General features: G+C 41.2%; 1 protein-coding gene across 1 annotated transcript; it reads right to left on the reverse strand.

The window, feature by feature from the left end:
• Nucleotides 1-12,578: 12,578 nt before the first annotated feature.
• Nucleotides 12,579-21,932, reverse strand: OR10AD1 (olfactory receptor family 10 subfamily AD member 1). The gene is given in 2 exon segments (XM_059082441.1): nt 12,579-13,517; nt 21,915-21,932. Coding segments are annotated over 2 exon segments (957 nt in total).
• Nucleotides 21,933-22,590: the final 658 nt, after the last annotated feature.

Here is a 22,590-nt window from a genome sequence, read left to right on the forward strand (position 1 = left end):
TAAAGTCAGCTCTTTACACATAGGATGACCAGAGGAAGCCTTGAGTTGTGCAGTGGTTGGGGAATATGTGCCAGGGCCCTAGAGAGGGCAGCTAAAGTATATTAGTGGGGAAGTGTCCCTGAGGGCAGGAAGATAGTTTCCTGTTACAGTTCCAGCATTCTGCACCACTAACAACAATGATAGCTATCATTTACTAAGCACTTACTGTGTGCCAGACACTGTGCCCAATTTTATCTCCCAACAACCCTATGAAGCAGGCACTATTATTATTTTCACTTAACAGTTCCAAAAACAGACTCCAAGACTTGGTCAAGGTCATACAGCTAGTACTTGCAGAACCAGGACTTAATCCAGATCTTCTGACTTAACCCTAGATGCTAACCCCTCCGCTAATTGCTCTATTATATCATCTTCAGAGAAGGAAATCCCTTACTTCCCCAATCAAGAGTCTAAGAGTCCTGAACAGGAAGAAATGTTAGTTTTACTTACTTTTCATCTTCTCAGTTGGAACAAGTAATTGCAGATCAGGTTTTGGTTAGTGAGCCTTCTCAGAGTCTAGTGGGTGATAATTCAATAATGGCACGGAGAAGATGGTCTTCTGGACTTGCTTCTTGAGTGGAAGAAGCTGATGTCCCCAGATATTCCCTGACACAGATCTATTCTTGTGCCTCTTTCCTGTTCCCTGTAGCTCAGATTCCACAGAGAGTGACATGAATCTCAAGGCAGCTTAGCTCTTTAGCATCTGTAGAAATGTCTGGTTGAGGCTTTTAACCCTTGATGCCAATTCAGTTCCTCTTCTTATGCCTACCATCCTAAATGGTCATCAGTCCTTTAGCCCAGGGCTCCTAGAAGTTCTTTAGCTCTTCCTTCCAAGTCCAGATAGATAAAAATCTCCCCAGATAAGGCAATTTTTCAGCTTTCTTTAGTGACCTGCATCAGCATTTCAGAGGGATACGGAACAGGTTTCTCTTCCACCTTCTCCTTTCTCCAGATTCCCCACTCTCCTCTGACATTTCTCCTTTGTAATGCTTCTGATGAGTGAGTTTCAGGTGAGGTTTCTAACCTAGGACTCATGGATGGGGTCACTATGAATTTCAGGGGGCCAGAGCCCCTTGAAATTGAATGCAAAATCGTGTATGTATATTCTCTAGAGAGAAGATTTATTGTTTTAACTTAATTCTAAAAGGTAAGAATTAATTAAAAAGGTAAGAATCACTGAGCTAAAAGATAATGAGACTTTTAAATTCAAAAAAATAACAAAGAAGAAACGACCCTGCCTGAACTGATACACCCTTGTCTCCTGAGGCCTCCAGAGTATTTCCTACACTGAATTGAAATCTTTGCATAAAACGGATTACTTACCACTTATTCAACAAATTCAAATTATACTGATACCCATTAGAATGCACTAAGGATCTTGTCTACCATTATTTCCAAGTCTTCCAGTACTTGGGAGTTTGTCAGAGCACTGCTGATGTGTGGCAGTGAGGTAATGGTTCCCACCCCCTCCCCCCATAGCTTTGTGCTGCACTTTATGTCTGAGCCCAGCGCAATGCTGCATGTAAGTCACCACAACTCTTTCTGTTTCTGGCACTCCTATCTCTCACTGGGAAATCTCTCAGGGTTAGCTCTAAATCTCAAAATGAAAACATACAACTTCATAGAAATAAGCTACAACTTTAGCGTGGTACAACTAAAATCTGTTCTAGAGAAATAGTTATTTCTCTAAGAGATGTAAACTGGCCTACAACATAAATATGCAGTTTTATGTGGCTTCAGTATCACCAGAGTATGGTCTTTGCTTCATATGTACAATGAAATGCTCACCTAGAAGTATTCCCAGAACTAAGGGACAGTTCTTCCCCAGATATATTTGAGTCTAATATTCCTTGCAAGACAGAAAACTGCTTGCATCTTTGAAAAGGCAGGTTTTCCTAAGCATATTTCTCCTAGGAATAGAAATTCAGCCAAGATTCTCAGCTACAATAAGAAATGATATATAGAAGTACAAAAGGAATATTTTTAAAAGTTGAGGGATAGTTCAGGTACAATACACAAAGAATATTCTTGAATCTTTAATCCCAGCTACCATTCCCTCCACCCCACTCCCCATCCCCACACCTCTAGATTGTCCCCAGAAGGTGAATTCCCTCAAAGAAACACAGCCTTTCTGCTTGGAAGCACTGTGCATAGGACATCTGCTCTGTAAGTAATGCTGTAATGGTGCCACCTGGTGAGTAACAGGGACATTGCAAGGAGACCCTCAAAGTAAATTTGTGGTTTTCAATTCAGCAAGCGCCGCCAAATGCTTACTAAAGCCCTGGCTCTGCCAAATAGTGGGTGGCGAGGACAGAAGGGGAACCGAATAAACAGAATGTATTTGAAGGATATAAAAACTAACTGCAATGAACTCCTAAATGGTCTCCCCTGGCCTCTCACACACCTATAATCCTGAAGATTGATTTTCCTAAACCACAGCTCTGAATATTCATTCTCCTCAGAAATCTGCATCATGTCCAATTACTTCTCGAATTAAGCATAAAATACAGTGGCGGTAGTCAAGCTCCCCCCAGTAAGGCCCTGGCATACTTTTAAACCCATACGTTTCATTTCCCAGGTATATTTTTTAGCCATCATACCATCAGTTGGAAGCCTATATCATCCAGTCAGCTAGAAATGATTCCCAAGTGTATCTCAGCTCTTTTAATCTCTGGATGAGTGAACTGGATGTGTCCCCCTGGCCCTTGCTGCAATTTCTCTTAGCCATTCTTCCCAAATGCAGTCAGATCCAAATTTCTCTTTCAGAAAAGGGACTTCTGCAGCCTTGGTCACCTGCACCAGCTTCTCATGGCGTGTCCTGCAAGGCTGCTTTTCCCTCCTGTCTCTTATGCTACCTGTAAATGGGAAATCCCCAGAAACAGTATGCAAAAAACCTTTTGATTATGAAATTTGTGCTTTTATTTCTAGGAATTGGGTTCATAGTTTTCATAAAATTCTTAAAGCCAGAAAAGGTTAACAAACGCTTGAATCAAAATATGCTTTTCACCATTCTCTAGAAATGCCCATTTTCCTGCAGCTAATTTCTTGCTCTCTATTATTCTTACTCTGTTCCATTTCTGCCAGTTGGAATCTTATCAGTTTTTTGAGGCCCTTCTCAAAGGCTACTTCCTCTATGGAACCTTTCCTAATGTGATCTCTTCCTCCCTTAAATATCTAAATCTTTTTGTTTGTAACTCTTTGGGGGGACAATTAGTATATTTTCCCTCACTTCTACTATTCTTTATGCTTGTTATCCCCCCTTCCAGATTATGAATATCTTGAGCCGGAAGTGCTTTCTCATTTTTACAGTCTCTGAAATATTTACATTTTTTAATTGACTTTAAGGTACTATCAATTGTGTGGCATGTCATTATTTTAGGTACCATTAAGAAAGAAAAAATACTGCCAATTCAACTATCACCATGCTTTCTTATCACATATTTTAAAATTTCATTCTTATTTGAAGAGATTATTTAGACTTATTTAAAAAATGAACTTTTTAATATCACTACAATGCACACAAACATAACTGAAAGTCATTATAGTATTATTATAATTTCTTCATACTGAGTCTAACACTCCTGAATCACTTTTTGACTCAGAGTTGTTGATGCTTGTATTTTTCATGCATTTATATTCTCTGGGCCATTTTGAATGTTAGTGAAGCAGCATTTCTTGAAAGAGAGGGTGACTATTATCTATGGGAATTTCTTCCAGACCACACCACCTATGCTGAAAGTTTTTAAATGGGGACTTTTTTTGATCTTGCCAGTGAGAGGTTAAGAAAGATGTTCAGACAACAACCAGGACTAATATTTCTTCAGAATATTCAAGAAAGCAAATTCAAGCAAATTCTTTTTCTTATCAAATAGTTTATCTCACATTCAGACCCCTGGGTCAGGGACATTTACCTTATTTCTACCTCAAGTACTTAAAAAAATGTATGGTCTCCTTTTAAGAGGGTTAATAGTGAATAAACATTATGTCATTGCTTATAAATAAAGTAATAGGTGGAATGACATGTGCAAGCTTGCATAGTCAATGACAGCATTAGGACTAGAATCCTGTTCGTCTGAAATAAAAATCAGGGTTTTGTTGTTTTGTTTTATTTTTTTCTCATTAAATGGTTCTGCATCTGACTCCATTATAAGTAATTACAGTATGCTAAGGGAAGCTTATGGTGGCTTGGATTCTGCTTTGGGAATAAAAAGGGAAATTGAAAATTCCTTTTAGAGAAAGTGAATAATTCTTATAAGGATGATGGAAAAAGACATCCAAGAAGAGAACCATGACTGACTCAATCTACCAGGAAGTATTTACCAGCTGCTTACCATGTCTTCTGGAAGGTGGTAGGCTCTGGGGCAGACTCCAAGAAGTCATGGCCCCTGTCCTTATGTTGCTCACAGTCTAATGATGAGGGGATGATATGTTCTTGAACTGGAACACAGTGCTTCTCAGAAGATTGAAGGGAATGTTTTCTGTGAGCAATGTTAACTGAATTAAGAGAACGTTAATTTGAAAATGGGAATGGTGTGTGTGTGTGTGTGTGTGTGTGTGTGTTTGGTGTGTTGGGAGTCAGTGGGAGGGTGGGATGACAAGATAAAATGGAGAGGACAACAGTGAAAAAAATGCTCACAAAATTTTATACCACAGAGGATATCAGATATGACACCAGAAGAAAAGCAGTAGCTGAAACGGCATCCCATAATTCTCTGGAAAAAGTAAGTAGAAAAGGGTTGGGGAAAAAAAAAGTAGTTTTGGCCTCTACACCAGTGCACAATGTACAGGTAATATAAAATAGAACTTGAGTTTTTACACAATGAGGAAAATAAAATGTCACATATATAAAGAAACTTGGTAGGATGGGACTCATGCCTGGACCATGGCAGTGAAAAAAGCTGGAGTACGTTGTTCCAAAGAAACAGAACTGGGTTCTGATGTGCAACTGGAAAGGAATTGCCAGTCATGTGACACACACCATCTGTTTGTGAGGAATTTGCTTCTGGGATAGAAGCAGCTTCTTTGCTGTGATCTACAGAAAGCCTGCCCTGGCCCTCAGTATTTGTAAAATTCAGAAAGGAAAGAAGGAAGAAAAAGGTCAGGGAGGGAAAGAAGGAAACAAGAAAAGAAACACAAGGAAGTAAGGAGGAGGAATAAAAACAAAAGAAAATGATAGAAGGAAAGTCAGAGTAGTACTTTAACATCACGAAGATAGAGTCTTTTATGGGATTTTATAACCTTGAGAGTGGAAACAAGAAAGGAATTATTTAGGTGAGGATAAAGGAAAGAAAAATAAGTAATATCATTGTAAAAATGTGCTAGAGTCTGCCAAAACAGATAAACTCTATTACAGATCCCAGGACAAGTCATGAAATGGCACAAAGCCAAGTTCCAGAAGTGAGGAGAATGTTGATTTAGTGTAGTCTCATCCTTCATAAGGAAGAGGTTGGCAGAGAAGAGAGTGCAACTCTGGATCTAATTTTGACCAGAGAAGATGAAATTGACTAGTGGAATGGGAATGAAGAAAATCTTGAAAGACAGTAACTATGGTGATTTGGTTCTCCCTGACAGCCAAGGAGATAAAGTGAGATGTGTGTCCAGGATTATGGGAAAATTGACGTCAAATAGATAAAAGATATGATTTTTCATAGCCTGAGATTCTATGGAGGAAAAGGCTCAAGGAAGATGTGATTCTCTTAAGAATGAAAGTCAGTCAGTGCAAATACTTTGGAGTCCAATGAAGAGGAGTAGATGCAATGACTACAGGGACCTCTCCAGTGAACTCAGATTTAGAGATGCCAGGCTGAGAGTAGGCATAAGTAAGAGAGTAGTCCACGTATTTCAACACTTTCAAAAGCATAAACCATATGGCAAAAACTGAGGAATTCGATTATAAAACAATTAAAGATTTATGTTCTATAAACAGCACCAGGGACAAAGTTAATAGGCAGATGGCAGAATGAAGAAAATATTTGTCTAAAACTGACAAGGATGTAATATAATCCTAAAATATACATGGAGCTCCTGCAAATGAGCAGGAAAAGGACAGCAACCCAATAGAAAAAAAGGGTACAAATAATATCAATAGGCAATGTACAGAATAGAAAAAACTAATATGGATATGGAAATTTGATCAAAACCATTATTAATCAAATGCAAATTAAACCAACGATGAGATCAGTTTATATCTACAAAAACAGCAAAAATTAGAAATCTAGACAATTACTAATGTTGTCAGGAATGTGAAAATGTAGAAACTTGCGCTGCTGCAAGACTAGTTTCAACACTTCTGGAAAGCAATCTGGCAAAACCTGGTTACATTAAATAGATTCATACCCTATATCCCACGAATTCCTGCCCTAAGAAATATAAAACAAATTCTTTACAAGTCCAGCAGGGGACTAATAGGAGGATGTTCTTTGCAGGGTGACTTGTAGTGGTATGGAGTTGGGGGCAATGTGTGTGTTCATCAATGGAGGAGTGGATAGATGCAACAGCGTGAGTGAAGAGTGCACAGAGTGGAACAGCAGGCAACAAAGTGAAGCAACAAATTAAATATTAGCATCTGGCAATGTGGATGGAGATGAAAAATAATGCTCAGTGAAAAAAGTAAAACACAGAATGAGACATGTAACAGGAGCTTTGGAGTACGTTTTAAAATAAATGCCTACAAAATGATAACTCTCTTCTGAAGACACATTTAAACAGAAATATACACACTAGAAAACTGCCTATTGTGGGGGGTGGAGGGAGTGAAGATACAGGGTATAAAGATAGAATAAAGCAATAAATAAAGACATAAAACAAGAGAGCCTTTCCTTGCAGGGACCAATGATGGTACCTCGTGAACTGAGGATTATGATTAATTCCATCCATTGAGGAACAAAAACTTCAAAACAAAACACAAACACAAATATATCAGCACTTGGACCATGAACAGAATAGCAACTGGAAGAGGAAAAGCAGGAATGAAGAAAATCTCGCAAAAATACTGACAGCGAAATGGGCTTGTCACTCCAAATAAGAAGTACAAAGAACAGAGAAGTCTGATGCTCAGAGCACATGGGTGCCATTTACAGTTGAAAGGGAGAAAGTAACATTTTTGGAGGCACTGATTTAGATGTTTGAAATACTTTATCTCATTTAGTCCTTATAACCACATTGCGGTAGATACTGCCTCAGATAAGACTTTTTTGGTTGCAAGAAACAGAAACCCATCTGTATTAGTTTTGAGGGGGAACAAAAAAGGAGCTTATTATAAGGACGCAAGGTTATCTCATAAAACCCAAGAGCAAGAATGCAGGTGGGCCTCCAAGGCTGACTAAAACCAGGGCAGTCATTATCTTGGGCTCTTTCTTTAGAGACATGGTGTTTTATCTCTGCTTCCCTCTCCTCTGACTTCAACCTATTCTCCCTGCTAACTTTCTTTGTTTCTTCAGGTACATGGCAGAAGACAATTGCTCCATAGGTTGGGTGTCTGCCTGTTCCAGCCCTGAACTGATTATACCCACTGCATACCAATTCCAAACTCCTGTGAAAGAGGACTTAATCCATCTAGCTTTGCTGCACTGATTGTGCTGATGGTGGAGGATGGTGTCCCATGGCACTTACTAACTTGATTGCCAGGTTCACCCTTATGGGAGGAGAAGAGGGTTTTTAGGGAATGGGCTGTGTGCATAGCAGATACTCTCTAAAATCTCTACCACAACTGATAGGACTGTGCAGTATCTACCAAATGAATGAATGATTGAATGACAGGAGACTCAGGTTTCTCCAACTTCAAAGCGCATGCTCTTTCTAATATATCATGTAGCCTTCAAATGTTTGCATGTGAGATAACTGTTTCCATTACCTCAGCAAAAGAGAGTGGTCTTGTATAAGGGCATACCCAGGAAACAGATGGCACATTCAAATCACAATAATTTGAGGAAGTTTAATAAAGATTTATTTGCAAAGGTGTGGGCATGGTGTAGGGAAATCACAAGGGCAGTGGGCAGTTCCCAGAATCTAGTATTAGAGGGGCTGAGCCTGAAGAGGTAATGGGAGATGGTGGTTCAAACTTAGAAACAGAGAGCTAGGTAGAGCGGGTCACATGGCAGGAGTGAGATCTTAGCAAGGGGACTTGAGTGAGTCCACAACCCTCATAGGGGAACAGGATTAAATACCCAACCTCACACTCCTACTTCCCTCTGATATTCTGCCTATGCTACTTACTGGCTGAACCCAATAGAAAGCCAGGGAAGTAAGGGAATCTGTTGATGTGGTCCATATAGGTTAGCCTCAAAGCCCAGAGCTGGGTGAAGAAGGAATTAAACAGAAGAAAGAAACAGCTATGTAGGTCGTTAGACTGGAAAATGAAAATAAACACGTGTAATCAGATTTGAAACCCCAAAATGAGATTTTTAAGGGTGTTCCTAGAGGCTCTAGATATGTTTAATTTTCATGTCCTGGGTAAGCCATATATATTAAACCGATTACTTCAGCTTAAGTCCCTAATTATGGTACCTCATGGGCTTCCTTGGAGGTCCAGGACTCTGGACACTCCCTCTCCACTCCCATGAGAACAGCTTTCCTTTTATTCGGTTAATACAACAGCATTCTGCTTAAGATTTCATTGAGGAAACAGTGCTATAGCACCACCTATAGTCAGGCAATGTGCTAAGTACTCGAACCACAGACTAGTGGGGAAAACAGAAAAGTAAGTAACAGTATAGTGTTAGGAAAACGCACAGGTGATGAAGGATTAAAGAAAGTCCAGTGAACCCAGAAGGGGTGAGGGATCAAGGAAGGATTCCTGGAGTCGGTAACTGTAAAGGGAGGCAAGGAAGCTCAGAGGACACTGCCGTTGTCTAAAGAAGGAAGAGGAGCCCAACATTATGCAATTCGCTGAAAGGGGGCTATTACTTGGAAAGAACTAGGATACAGATCCGCGGACAAGGCTGGGAGCTAGGGACTGCACGTGACGGGCAAAGATCTTCGCTCAGTCCTCCCTCCAGCCCTGCTCCGCCCCCATCCCATCCCACCCCACCGTCCGCCAAAGGGGCGCAGCATTTCAACAACTGCACTCGGCTAGGAGGACATCCCAAGCCCGAGGCCCGCTTCACCAGCTGAGGCGGATGTCTGCAGAGTCTCCCAGAATAGCTGGTGTCTCCCAGACTGGTCTGGTTAGGGCTCTCCTTCCCGGGAGGGGTAGCCAAGGAGAAAGCGCTCATTGGTTGCCATAGAGGCGATCCGAGAGGCTGGGGAAGGCTGATTGGCCGCAGGTTCTTGGCGCGGACCACGCCCACCTCCTCCGCCAGCTGCAATCAGGTCAGGGCCCCGAGGCCTCTTGGGTAGTTTAGTGGTGCGGCGCCAAACCGGGCTGGTTAACATGGCGCCGGGTTTAGATGGGAGGAGCGCAGGGCCGGACCACAGCTGAGGTCGGGCTGAGTCGGGACTCTAGGTAGAATTCCTGGGTTTTCTTCCGACATTTTCGGCCCTTCGGCCGGGCTGTGGTAACCCTAGAGCCTGGTCGCGGCGTCTGGTGACCAGTGACTTTGCATCGGGAGATGACGCGCAATTCAGGATGGCTTCTAGTTAATGCATTTCAGGAGTTTTCGCTGTCCCTTTGGGCTCTTCTTGTGCCCCCAGGGACCAAGGCAGAGGATGCAAGGGATACAGGGCCAGGGCGGTTTATCTCTAGCGCTACAGCCCCACCATGCGTCGGTTCCCGTCTGGCGCCCGCGGCTCCTGGGAGCCGGACCTTGAACCAGAAAGTGCGTGGCCTTGAGAAGACAGTTCTAGGTCACTCAGCCTGGTTTTCCAGCATTCCTGGCCATACTTGCCCTTCTCCATCCACGTTGAACGCAACATTTTTATGACGAATCACATAGTTCCTCTTGCCTGGAATTACTAGTCCCTGACAACGCCGCATCCTGCCCCATTTTCTACCTTTTAATTCACTACTTATTCTTTAAGGCTTAGATCTAATATCACCTCAGTATAAAGCCTGCCCATTCTTCAGGACAGATATTCTATTACCTCTTAAGGAGTGCAGGCTCAGGAAGTGGTGCCCAGTTAGTATCGCGGCTATGCCATTTGAAATGCGCTGTGATTTTGAGCAAATTACTTAACCTCCTTGAGCCTCAGTTTTGCTTCTCAAAATGGGGGCAGTAGTATTACTTCAAGGGTTTTGTTGAGGTTTAGATGTAACGTTGTTAGAACCTAAGTGCTTAATAGTTGTGAACGCTGTTATGTCATCCCAATGTACTTTGTACATTGTACTCTTATTATCTGTCATCCCAGTGTACTTTGTATAGGTTTGTTATTAAGTTTGCCCATTGTATTACCATTATTTGTTCTTATCTGCCCTGTTAGATCTTAAAAGCTGGAACTGTGTTTTGTTTATAGCATCAGCGTAAACAGTGCTGGGAAAATGTTATATTATTTCAGAAAACTGTAAAAAGCACCCTTTTCCTCTTTTTGCTTTTTTCCTTTCTTCTTTTTTTTCTTTCCTTCACTTTTTCTTTTTACTCTTAAAGGCTCCTTGAGACAGTAATTTTCAAACTTGGAGAAGGAGCTGAGATCCTGAGGCAAGAATACGCACTTCTTTGTTCTCCACGGTGACCAGGAAAGCCTTAACATTTCCCTTTCCCTTGACTACACTTAGGGCAAGTTTCTTCTTGACTGTTGTCTCCTAATCTCTTTTTTCTCAGTGCATTTACTTTAGAAACTTGCAATTACAAATTCTTTCTCTGCCCCTTTGAGATGTATAGAAATCTCCCTAAAAGCCCCTTGCCAGTTTTAAGACCCAGGGAATGTCTTTCTCAAGAGCCATCCCTTTGAAATGTAATCCTCAAGGAAGATAGCACCCCTGTTTCCTAGTCTCTGTGGGAGGGTAGGAGCCCAACTTTACTGGGTGTCTTGCTCCAAATTGTAAACTACAGCATGTAAACTTACTTTTCCTTTGGGTAAGAGCAATTACCACCCACAGGTGGCCTAAGATCTCCCTACTGCAGCTCTTAAAAACTCTCCAGCCACTTGTTTCAGCAGTTGAATTCAGTCTCCTACCTCTTGCAGTAGCCTTAAATAAAGTCTTGCTTGCCTGCTTAACTTTGCCTTGGTGTAGTCTTTCTTTGATAATGTAAATGTTTGGGTTCTGTGCTTACTGTTTCTTCTTAATTACAGTGGTGTCTCATTTCTTACTCCTTGCTGTCTGAGAAGTGCTTCTCACATGTCCTCTATTATCTAGAGATTCACCAATTTGGACTGAAAAGAGTAGAGCTTTGTGGAGCGAAGCTACTGCTTCAATTCAGTGCAGGGTAGTTAGTATGTGATGTGCAGGATGTGGAAAGGGTAGTTCATCTATTTGAGGGCATCCCAAGTGAGGTGTGTTCATCTTATGGAAGTAGCACCAGAAAACAAAGCACAGGCCTATGCCCTTTCCTTTCCTATCTATTATGAAAGGAGCATGAGAAAGATGCAATTTTCAAAAAAAAGAGAACAGCTGGGAATATAATGTCCTATCAAGGGACACTGGGTTTTGTTAAGAAGAGAAGCTAAGCCAGAGGGGAAGAGTTGCAAATAGAAAGGCTTCTGCAGTGGTAGAGGTAGTGTGGAGAGGTGTTCCTTAAAGTACAGGGAATTAAGTGGACCCATTTATGATGAGGAGGTAAGGTGGAATAGGACTGAATTGGAATGAAATGAAAGATGGTTGAGAAAAACAGGCAGTAGGGAGAGGGGAGTTAACTAGGAGTATGGGTAACAGGGAAGGAAACTGGTAGTCTGAGAAGCTTGGTAGAGGTACTTATTAGTTGGATCTGAAGGGAAATATCAAATAGTCATGTACTTAAGAAACTAGAGGACTTAGGAAGAAGAGGTTTGACACTGGCCTCTCCCACTTGCCCTTCCCCAACACACACAAGCATAAACATACAGCGAATGCAGTGTTGGTAATTTAATGCCACCACAAATTCTCCCTTGTGGGCTGGAGGAGGCAAACAAGATGAAGTTCAGGCTGCTGATCCTTAGTTTTTCTTTTTCTTCTTTTCTCGAACTGACTTTTCTTAATGTCAACACTTCTCCCTAATTCCCTTTTTCTTACTTCTTCCTCTACTGTTTCTCATATAGGAGCAGGGTGGATAAGGGCAGATTCAGGAAGTGAGAGTGGAGTGTGAGAAAGAAAAACAGATTAAAGTGTAAGTTGAAAGAGAAAAAAGTTTACTCCTAAACATATATGCAGAACTCAGGCTGGGAAGAACATATAAAAGTGCTATAGAACAAAAATGAAATAGAAGTGCACTTATGTGTTTATAGATCCTGTTGTGGTAACTTAGAAGAAAATCACTCAGGAAAGTCTCAAATTCTCCTGAGGAAGGTCCAAGAGAAAACAGTGCTTAAAGTTACATCAGACAGATGAGCATTATAATCAATAGGATCTTCCAGGTCTGATGCTAGTGCAAAGGAAGCTATGAATGCTCTTTCTTGGAGCCTTTCGGCACTGGAGAGTTACCCAACTGTCAGGGCTGGAGGAGGGAGCTTCCGCTCCAGGAGTCTTCCCACTAGACAGACTCTGCCTGGGAAAGGCTGCTCCTCCCAAGGGCCCTCACCATGGCCCCTTTCATTTCTTTATTTCGAAAACTGTAGATGATGGTGTTGCACATGGGGGTGATGATGGTGTAGAGGAGAGAGAAAGGCTTGTCTTTGTCAGGACCATGTATGCTGCGGGGGTTCATGTAAGAGAACATGGCTGAGGTGTAGAGAAAAATGACCACAGCCAGATGGGAGGCACAAGTAAAGAAGGTCTTCCCCCAACCAGCGGAGGAGGATCTGCCCAGGATGGAGGCCAGGATGCGGGCACAAGAGATGACAATGAGCACCATGGGGCTGAGCAGCACCACGATGGCATCGGCAAAGATGCCTCTCAGACTAAACTGGGGGTCTCCACAAGGGAGGGTGATCACTATGGGGGCCTCACAGAAGAAGTTTTCTATGTGGTTGTCTCTGCAGAAGGGATTTTGGAATGACATATACTCAAGAAAGATGCCATTGATCAGCCTGAAGAACCAGGCAGTACTCACCAGCCTCACACAGACCTGCTGGCTCATGATCTGGGCATAGCTAAGTGGGGGGCAGATAGCAACATAACGGTCATAGGCCATGAAAGCCAAGAGGATGCACTGAGCCACACCCACACAGAAGACCAAGTACATCTAGGTCACACAAGAGACAAAGGAGACAATATGGTTCTTCACCATCGGGTGGATCAGCATCTGTGGGATGGTGGTGGAGGTGAAGCAGACATCCAGGAAGGACAGGTGGCCAAGGAAGAAGTACATAGGGCTGTTGAGCCTGGGGTCTGTCCAGGTGATGAAGATGATGCGGCCATTCATGGCCATGGCAAGGCTGTAGAGGGCAAAGAGCAATGCCCGAGTGGAAGGGGAGCTCTGCTCAAAGCCCACGAGGAGAAACTCTGTCACCATGATGCCATTCCTTAGGTCCTATGGCTTGGACCTGTTTGAGGAGGAAGGACAGGAAAAGCACAAGACAGACAGCTGTAGGGTAATGCAAGGTACTCACTTGGGGACAGAAACCCAGCTAACATAGATGGATATAATATAATATAATATAATATAATATATGGATGAGTGGTGGTAAATGTTTTGTATTAAGTGAAGATTATTTAATTGGCAATATTATGGGGCAGTGAAAATGCCAGGGTCACTATAGGCTGCATCCATGGAATCACAGTATCAAAAAATTAAAGAAGTGGTAGTTATACTTTATTCTAGTTTAATCAGGCCTCAAGTCAAATAAAGTATCCACTCCAGGATCCTCTATGTTGAAGGATTAGCCTTTAATCAAAATGTATTCAGAAGTGAAAAAAACAAGATAGTTTTTCAGAACCCATGCCAAACAGAGGAATGAGGGGAGGGTATGGTAGCTATTAGTTTATAGAAGATCATATTGAGGACGTACTTGAAAGATATTTGAATGTGTATTTTTCTAGAAGAAAAAAATGCTCAGTCTTACTGTACCTATTTAAAACAATGAGTGGGTTGAATTTTTAGAGAAAATAAAAACATGCTAACCCTCAGGACTGTCCCTTACGTGAGAATGATTTTCATATCTCTGGAAACTGTCACACTTAACTCTTCCCAGTCATTCCTACCTCTTTCCAGACTCACTCTCCCATTGGTTGCTGCTGCTGCATTAACCACCCACGCTGTGCATGCTGGAGATGGGGCCTGGTTGTGAGCACTTGCAGGCTTCCAAACAGGAGATAGTTTTCCTGCTGGGGTTGGAATTTAGGGCTCTACATCTATGCATCATTGGGTGAAAAGGATCCAACCATCCCTGTGACAAAAGGGAAGTTATGAGCAGGGCACTAATTCAATCTTTCTGGATAGACCTTCAGACAACTTCAATCTGTCCCTTTACTAATAGGAGTAAATATTTTTCTTTTTCAATAATCAAAGAACAAGCTTTCAGAATTCTCAAGCTCTTTTCTCATTGTTTAACTTTTAGGAAGTCATTATGTTCATATTAAATCTCTCCTACTGTTCATCTTATTTTGGAGTTAGTATATATTTGATAAATCCCTTCCACTTTCAGATGCTTATAGACAGTATATTCCTTCTTAACTTTCAGTTCTGCCAACCACTCTTCTTCATTTTCTCTTCCACTCCCTTTCCTACACACTCTCAATTTCCCCCCTCTGTTGTTTTTCCCCTGGTTTCCCCACTAACTTCCATTTCTCACTCTTTTCTTCTCCTTCTCCCTTTCTCATCTCTGGTGGTGGGTATCTGTCATTGAGCTACCTTTGGCTGAACTCCCTTCTGTTCTCCATGTCTTTAAATCTCTCATGTTGCCTATCTTAATTTTAGGAGATACCTATGTCATTACTGTCACTCTTTTCAGCTCTGCATTCCCTCTAGGTATTTCCTGATACATCTAAGCAGTGTTTGGGCAGTAGGCCATTCCCATCATCTCTACTTTGGAATGATCCCCTGGAAGTTCTCCTCTTGGGAGCCCAGGACGAGAAAAGGGAGGGACAGAGAGAACTGTTTAATCCAAGATGTGGCTTTGAATCCTGGGCCCAGTGGATATGTTGAAGCTGAGGTCAGAGTCTGGGCAACAGAAGTAAATGAGCTACACTTCAGACAGCTGGGACTTGACCAAGAAGAAACTGAAGTTCAACCTATGGAATCACTAGGAAAGTAGTGTATTATACAGCAGGATAAATGCTTATTTGTGGTTCACTGTGCCAGAAAGAATATTCAGTGATACTTGGCATCAAGTGCCTTGTTAACTACCATCAGGGGTTAACCAATCAAACATTTGTGTAATTAAATGATACAATATCCTGAAAATCACATATTACCTCATTCTGTTGCTTGGCTGGTAATGATGTTTGTCACTGAATCACTGTGACAAATAACAGAGAAACTCTCATGGTGTTTGAAGAATTTTTCCACAGAGGATGGTCTGAACTGGTGGGCCACTCTGGGAGAGAAGTTTTGTCTGATGACTTTGCTAGTAGTTCTTTGTCATCTATACCACAGGTGATGAATGTTTATTTAAATATTACTAAGTTGGGCTTCCCTGGGGGCGCAGTGGTTGAGAGTCTGCCTGCCAATGCAGGGGACACGGGTTCATGCCCCGGTCCAGGAAGATCCCACATGCCGTGGAGAGGCTAGGCCCGTGAGCCATGGCCACTGAGCCTGCGCGTCCAGAGCCTGTGCTCCGCAGCGGGAGAGGCCACAACAGTAAGAGTCCCGCGTACCGCAAAATAAATAAATAAATAAATTAATTAATTAACAATAGTTTATAAAATAGTTTACACCCACCATCACATCTGAACCTCAAATTTATTACTGTAATTTAATGATGTGATTTAATCTCTTTGAAGAATCTCTGTTATGTTGGACGGTGTGGCTGAACACATTTTGGTAAGGAGAAAAGAATAGGGAATGAATTTTCAGCTGTGCTCTAGACTGACTTCAGATTTGATTTAATTAACTTACTGTTCTGATCCATCTTAGAACTGTCTGCAAGCAAAACAGAACTGCTGAAAAGCTCCAAGAACCTTTCAACAGTGCAATGATTTGTATTGGAGGAGCAGCCACATGAAGGTGGAAGTAGGACTGTCTTGATACACCACGCCCCTGGTTAACCAAAGATTTAATGGGGCAAGAGAACATAATGTTAGATATGGTTAGAGGTGGGTAGAGTGGGGAATAACTTCTTCTATATTCCTGATATTTCCTTCCACGTGAAAGGAACTATAGTAGCACCATACTCCTGACCCTTCCCTTCTCCTTCATTCACACCATCTCCTGGGAGATGGGGCAGTTACCTGATTTTAGAAGGAAAACCGACCACATGTGTCTGTCTCTTTCCTCCAGCCTTCCCCTTGGGAGTAAGTGGCATTCTTAAGGGCAGGCCCTACCGCTGTTTGGGGAGGCAATGTTCCTATAGCTGCCAGCTACAGGGAAATAAGTCTGTTTAACTCTGTGTTTTGGCATTAGGAAGTCCAATTGCTCAAATTTCTGCATTGGTATTAATAAAGTTGATATTTTACCCTCCATTTGCAGATGCTACCTTATTTCTCAGTTGATTAAGAAGTGAAGGGAGGAGTAGTGTTATTTACTGGACCCATCAAAGTCCCAATTATTAGTAATATTATCACATACATGGAAATAAAATTGTAAACAAAGAAATATGATAGAGCTTTGGGTATAAAAAAACCAAACTGAGTCACAATGATGTCTGGCAGATCCTGAGAGGGAAGAATTCTGCTGATACACATGTACTGAATTCTCAAAGAACAGTGCTGGTGAGTTGAGAGAAGTCTACATTCCATGACCACAGGAGCACAATGAACAAAGTGTGCTACTGTAGACTAGACTGGTGGGAAAATGTCTCATTATAAAGTAAGACTCTGACTCCTGTCATATTTACCAAAGGGGCCAGGACACTTTTGAATAATTCAACAGTTAGCCACTATGTTTCTGTTGCCTTCCTAGCATGCTATGACCACAGGAAAGAAAATATACTTAGCATAGTATTGCTTATTTATTCTGTAGAATACGTTTCTTTTAGGGATGAGGTTAGTTCACTCATGTTGTAAGGGAAGTCACCAGACTTGTTTAAAATCATGTAAGTTCTTCTCTTCGAAAGTTTCAGCCTCTGTGAGGCTTGACTATCTTCTTACAGGTCTGCTTTAAATAAAACGGGCTTCTAGTAATTTCAAATCTTATCAGCTTGAAATCTGTTTCCTTTTCTGTATACTCTTAATTCTTTACTTTTTGGATTAAATACTCATTTCATGGGCTTCCCTTGTGGCGCAGTGGTTAAGAATCCGCCTGCCAATAGAGGGGACACGGGATTGGGCCCTGGTCCGGGGAGATCCCACATGCTACAGAGCAACTAAGCCCATGCACCACAACTACTGAGCCTGTGCGCCACAACTACTGAAGCCTGTGCGCCTAGAGCCCATGCTCCACAACGAGAGGCCACCGCAATGAGAAGCCCGTGCACCGCAATGAGGAGTAGCCCCCACTCACCGCAGCTAGAGAAAAGCCCGTGCGCAGCAAAAATGACCCAGTGCAGCCAAAAATAAAGTAAATAAAACAAATAAATTAAAAAAACAAACACCATTCATTAAAAAAAAAAAACTCATTTCATGACCTTAAAGCAGAAAAGCATCATTTTTCTGGATGAAAAACCTTATGGTAGATATATTCATACTTGGGTTCATGGACCCAAGGGAATCAATAGATATGTTTCAGAATGTCCATTCATGCATCTCTGAAAGGTTATAGGAAATGTTGTGTGTGTGAGAACTATTTTCTTGTAAAGTCCACCGTTTAATCAACTTCTAAAAGGCAGCTGGAACTCACAAAGGGTGAAAAAAATTGTGATTTAGAGATTTAAAGTCACCGAAGTCCCATAGACTTCTCTTCTTTAGACTGAACATGAAAGCACTCTTTCATCTCACAGAACTGTTTGTTTCCTCAAAAGTGTCTCCTGTGCAGAGTGATTGAGCGATGGTTGAGCACCCAATTCCACTGCCAATAACTTCTTGAGACTATAGCTACTCCCAAGATGTCTTAAAGAAGTCCAGGCAAACAGTTTGTTACTGGCTGGGGCTTTGGCTCCCAACCATGTGTGGAGGTACCCTAGTTGTCAGGTTTGAGGGGGACCACTTGGTAAGCTTTTTTCCCTGGGCCACTCGGCAGCCTAAGGCCTACAATGCCTAAAGTAGCTGAGAAGCCTCCTTGTTGCTCTCCTCCAGACCTATACTGCAATCTTGCTTTCACAATTAAAAGGAGACTAAAATGACCGCATAGAGAACTGAGTTGGGGTGGTGAGAAGAGTGCGATAAGATGAGTAAATAAATAGCATATTTATGACATAAGTTCAGAAAATGACATTCTAAATCACCACGGAGGCAGAGCCCCTGGCCATATGAGTAGCCAGATCTTACCCAGAGAGAATATTAATATTTTTTATTGGGAGTAGAAGTGGGAGGAGGTGATGGAAGGAAAAAAAGCACTAAAATGGAGCTTCAAGGCCCTTAAAGAAGTTCATCCTGGGGAATCCCTCTATAGTGGCCAGTGGTTTCCCATTTCTTTCAAGGTTAGGGCATACAGATATGGTAGCTAGAGGAATTTCCTGTCCCAAAAGTGCTTTTAAACAATAATATGACTAGCTAAGGGGTGTAATTTCCTGCTCTGTAGGTTTTTGAGACTATTTCTATAAAAGTTTCAGTGTGTCAAGTCTGGTTTAGATTTGGTCTAGTAAAAGACTAAGGACAGATAGCAGTCTGCACAGTTATCAGTGCACCTAGGAGCATGGATGGCTCTTTGTATTAATTTCCTCCTTAGTTAACGGTATTAATTGAACCCTTAGTAACCTAAATCAAATACCATAAAGTCACTTTCCACTCCCCTCTTTCTAACCTCTGTATTATATTGCTATTAAGTGCTGATAAATACTCTTTATCTTCCCCTACTCTCCTACAGACACCCTATACCCCAGCTACAACTTTTGTTTCCCAAATACACTGTAGTCTCCTAAGCCTCCAAGTCCCAGCTAGTCTTCTTTCTGGAATTCAGTCTTCATATATTTTCTCCATTTCACAAACTCTTGCTTCTACAAGACCAATCTCAAGTCTTGCAACCATAGTGAAGTCTTCAGTAACTCTTCCCATGTCAGCCTATTTGAAGTTGCACTTGTTCCTGAGCTCCTTAACTGTAGAGATTTTACATCTCTCTCCTGGCACACTGCCTAAGACATAGTAGTTGTTCAATATATTGAATACCTATGTTGAAGGAATAGTGGAGTAAATGACCATCTGAGTCCCAATTTTCTACATTATTTAATGTTGTCTATGACAAAACCTTAAAAATCAACTCCTACGAACCCATTCTGTCATCTGTAAAATGAAGAAAACTATATTTGTCTGTATAGTTGTGAAGATTAGGAAATTATTTACTCAATCAATAGATATATTTATATAAAAATACATGTGTAAACCACACAGAACAATATCTACAATAGGAAAAGTGCTCAACAAATTTTAATCTCCTCTTCCCTTTCGTAGGTCGCTGATTAAACGAAAAATATTAATTAGGACATTCATGTTTTTAAATGTCTGTAATCCTCAAATTCCTAAAGCCTTTTAAAAACTGAATCTGCATATTAAAATGTGTTTCTCAAATACTGTTAAGTTCTGGCAGAGCATGCAGTACAGTTGAGGGCAGGGATGTGTTACAAATTAAATATAATATGATATGGTTAAGAGCTCTAATAGGACTTCAGTAAAATATTGGGGGATCTGAAGAATAATGAAATAATAAAGTACTCAGGAAAAAATGTGCACAAGAAGAAAAAATGTCACATGCAAAAAAATATTTTCTAATGACTGACATTAAAAATGGCTGTTCTTGGAAAAAAGGCATCTTTGGTAAAAGAAAAAATGATCACTCTAAGTGAGAACCTAAGTTAAGCTCAAGTTTCAAATTAGGTATAAAGCTGAAATTACATCTAAATTTTGAAAAGACTTTAAGAGGCAGAAAGTACACATAAAACGATGTTCTTTTAGTAAATTGAATTGTTAGTGGATATAAAGCAGTTTCTCTTCAGTCTTTATTAGGGAAGATAGAAATTCCTGCTCCCAATTTGACAATGTGTGAATAGACTGTAGGTACCAAATTCCATAATGGCCAATATGCAATAATTTTGAAATCAAATACATACAATAAAAAGTGTAAACTAATTGGGGCTTATTTGAGGATTGAGTGAAGATTGCCCTTTCTTCTCAAGGCCGGGAACTAAAAGCCTGCTCTTAGTACTTATAAGGCTTGTATTCCCTCTTCCAACTCTGAAAATTCTCCTAATCAAATAGGAGTAGATCAACAGGCAGCCTGCAGGAAGAAGGCAAAGGCATCCACCCACCTGATTCCAGCTCAGAGAATGTATAGTTCACCCTAAAGTGGCTAATCAATTTCTCTTTGCTAACTAAGAGTGAGAGAACATAACTTTTTACTAAATAGGAAAACTAAGAGAATTTAGAAATCAGATTTTAAAATGTAATATAGAGCCATTCATCATTTAAAAATACAGACATGATGACAAGCCCCACAAATCAATGAGGGATGAGCCCTGAATTAGCCCTGTTAAAATCGAAGGGCAACCAGGATCTACAGAGATCCTTGTTAGTGAGACCCCAGTCGACCACAACCAGAGATGAGAGAGAATGCACAATTGCAGGGCTGTTTGGAAGATTTTGCCGCTTATCAGTCCACAGGAAGAGAACCAAATAGTTGTCGCACAGCAGGAATGTCATAAAGAGAGGAAACTACAGTGGGTCCTTTCACTAGAAGCAAAAAGGAGAGAAATTAGAAAGACCTTGTAAGACCAGAGCCCTTGTTCTCCAGGCTTCTCTGACCCTGCATCCCATTGCACTAACCCCATCACTATAAAGACAGGCCAGGGTCTTACCAAATCCTTAAATGGTCGGAAAAGAATAATTGTTTTCCCTGCTGATTTCACATATTATTCATAATGCCCTGGAATTATGGCATTTTTAAAGGTTTTAAAATGTGACATGTAACTTTGGAACTCAATGATTTTCACTAACACATCTACATGAACTTTGAGGAATTTAGGAATCATATTGGGAGATAATAGGAAATAAAATTTTGCCACGTATTACTTAACAAAGTTGTGTAGACAAGATCATATGGATCCATGGATGGATAGATATTTTGAGGACAGATGTAAATGACTTTTAAGGAAGGACAACTAATTGTCAGTGTGAGTCCCTGGAGGCCTCTGCTGGTAACTCTGTTACAACTTAGCAAGCTATCCCAATGTCTTAAGAATTTACTTAGAAGTATTTCTATAGGCCTACCTGTTTCCTCTCTTCTCTATATTAACTTTATTCCCATTTCCCTTTTCTTAAGCAAGATGGACAATGCTCTTTTTGCTCCTCATAGTGCCTTGCTAATAATCGGCTTGCAACAGAGATTAATCCAATTGAGTTAAATTGTAGAAATCTTCTAAATTCTCTCATCTCTCTCAGTCTTCTGCCTTCTTTTTGCTTCATCCTCCTCCTTGCTACTGGATCCACTTCAGTTTCTCTATTTCTTTCTGAAATAGGACCTCTGAAGTACCTGAATCCCCTGATGATGGCCTGGCCAGGACTAAGTGTTATAAATGCACCACAGCTGGGCATTTCAGATGCCTGTGATGACAAGATCCCTGTGATGTCCAAAGGTCAATGTAGGTCACAAACTCTCCCAGAAGACCATTCATGTAGATCTGCACTAATGGGAGACACCATAAATAATGGAAATACTGAAAATAACCTCAATTTCATTTTATACCTGAGGTTTTAACTCCATATTGTACCTCCTTCCATCTCTTGAAACTTGATCTCCTTCCATCATCCCTGTTCATTCTCCAGCTGACCCCTAAAGTGAATTCACTATTCCAGTAGAAGCTGTAATGAAACCAGACTAGATCTGTTGCTCCTCTCCCTTGTCACAGTCACCTTCAATATGGAGACTTAAACAAAGTGTAAAACAACTAGATAACCAAGGAAAAGAAACAGGAAATGATACACAAAAGTATCCATAATGATGTTCCTCTGAATATTCAGAGCCTGTGTATAAGTCCAAAGATGGATTAATAAGAAATCTGGGAGGAGGGACTTCCCTGGCTGTACAGTGGTTAAGACTCCATGCTCCCATTGCAGGGGGCCCGGGTTTGATTCTTGGTCAGGGAGCTGGATCCCACGTGCATGCCACAACTAGGGGTTCACATGCCACAATGAAGGAGCCCATGAGCCGCAACTAAGGAGCCCACCTGCCGCAACTAAGGAGCCCACGTGCTGCAACTAAGGAGCTGGCAAGCCGCAATTAAGGTGTCTTCAAGCCGCAACTAAGGAGCCTGCTTGCTGCAACTAAGACCCAGCACAACCAAATAAATCAATGTTAAAAAAAAAGAAATCTGGGAGGAGGACTTAGTAATCAAGGAGAATTATTGAACATCAGTGGATTG

The sequence above is a fragment of the Kogia breviceps genome, chromosome 12, assembly GCF_026419965.1.
Source record: "Kogia breviceps isolate mKogBre1 chromosome 12, mKogBre1 haplotype 1, whole genome shotgun sequence".
In the NCBI taxonomy this organism is placed as follows: Eukaryota; Metazoa; Chordata; class Mammalia; order Artiodactyla; family Physeteridae; genus Kogia; species Kogia breviceps.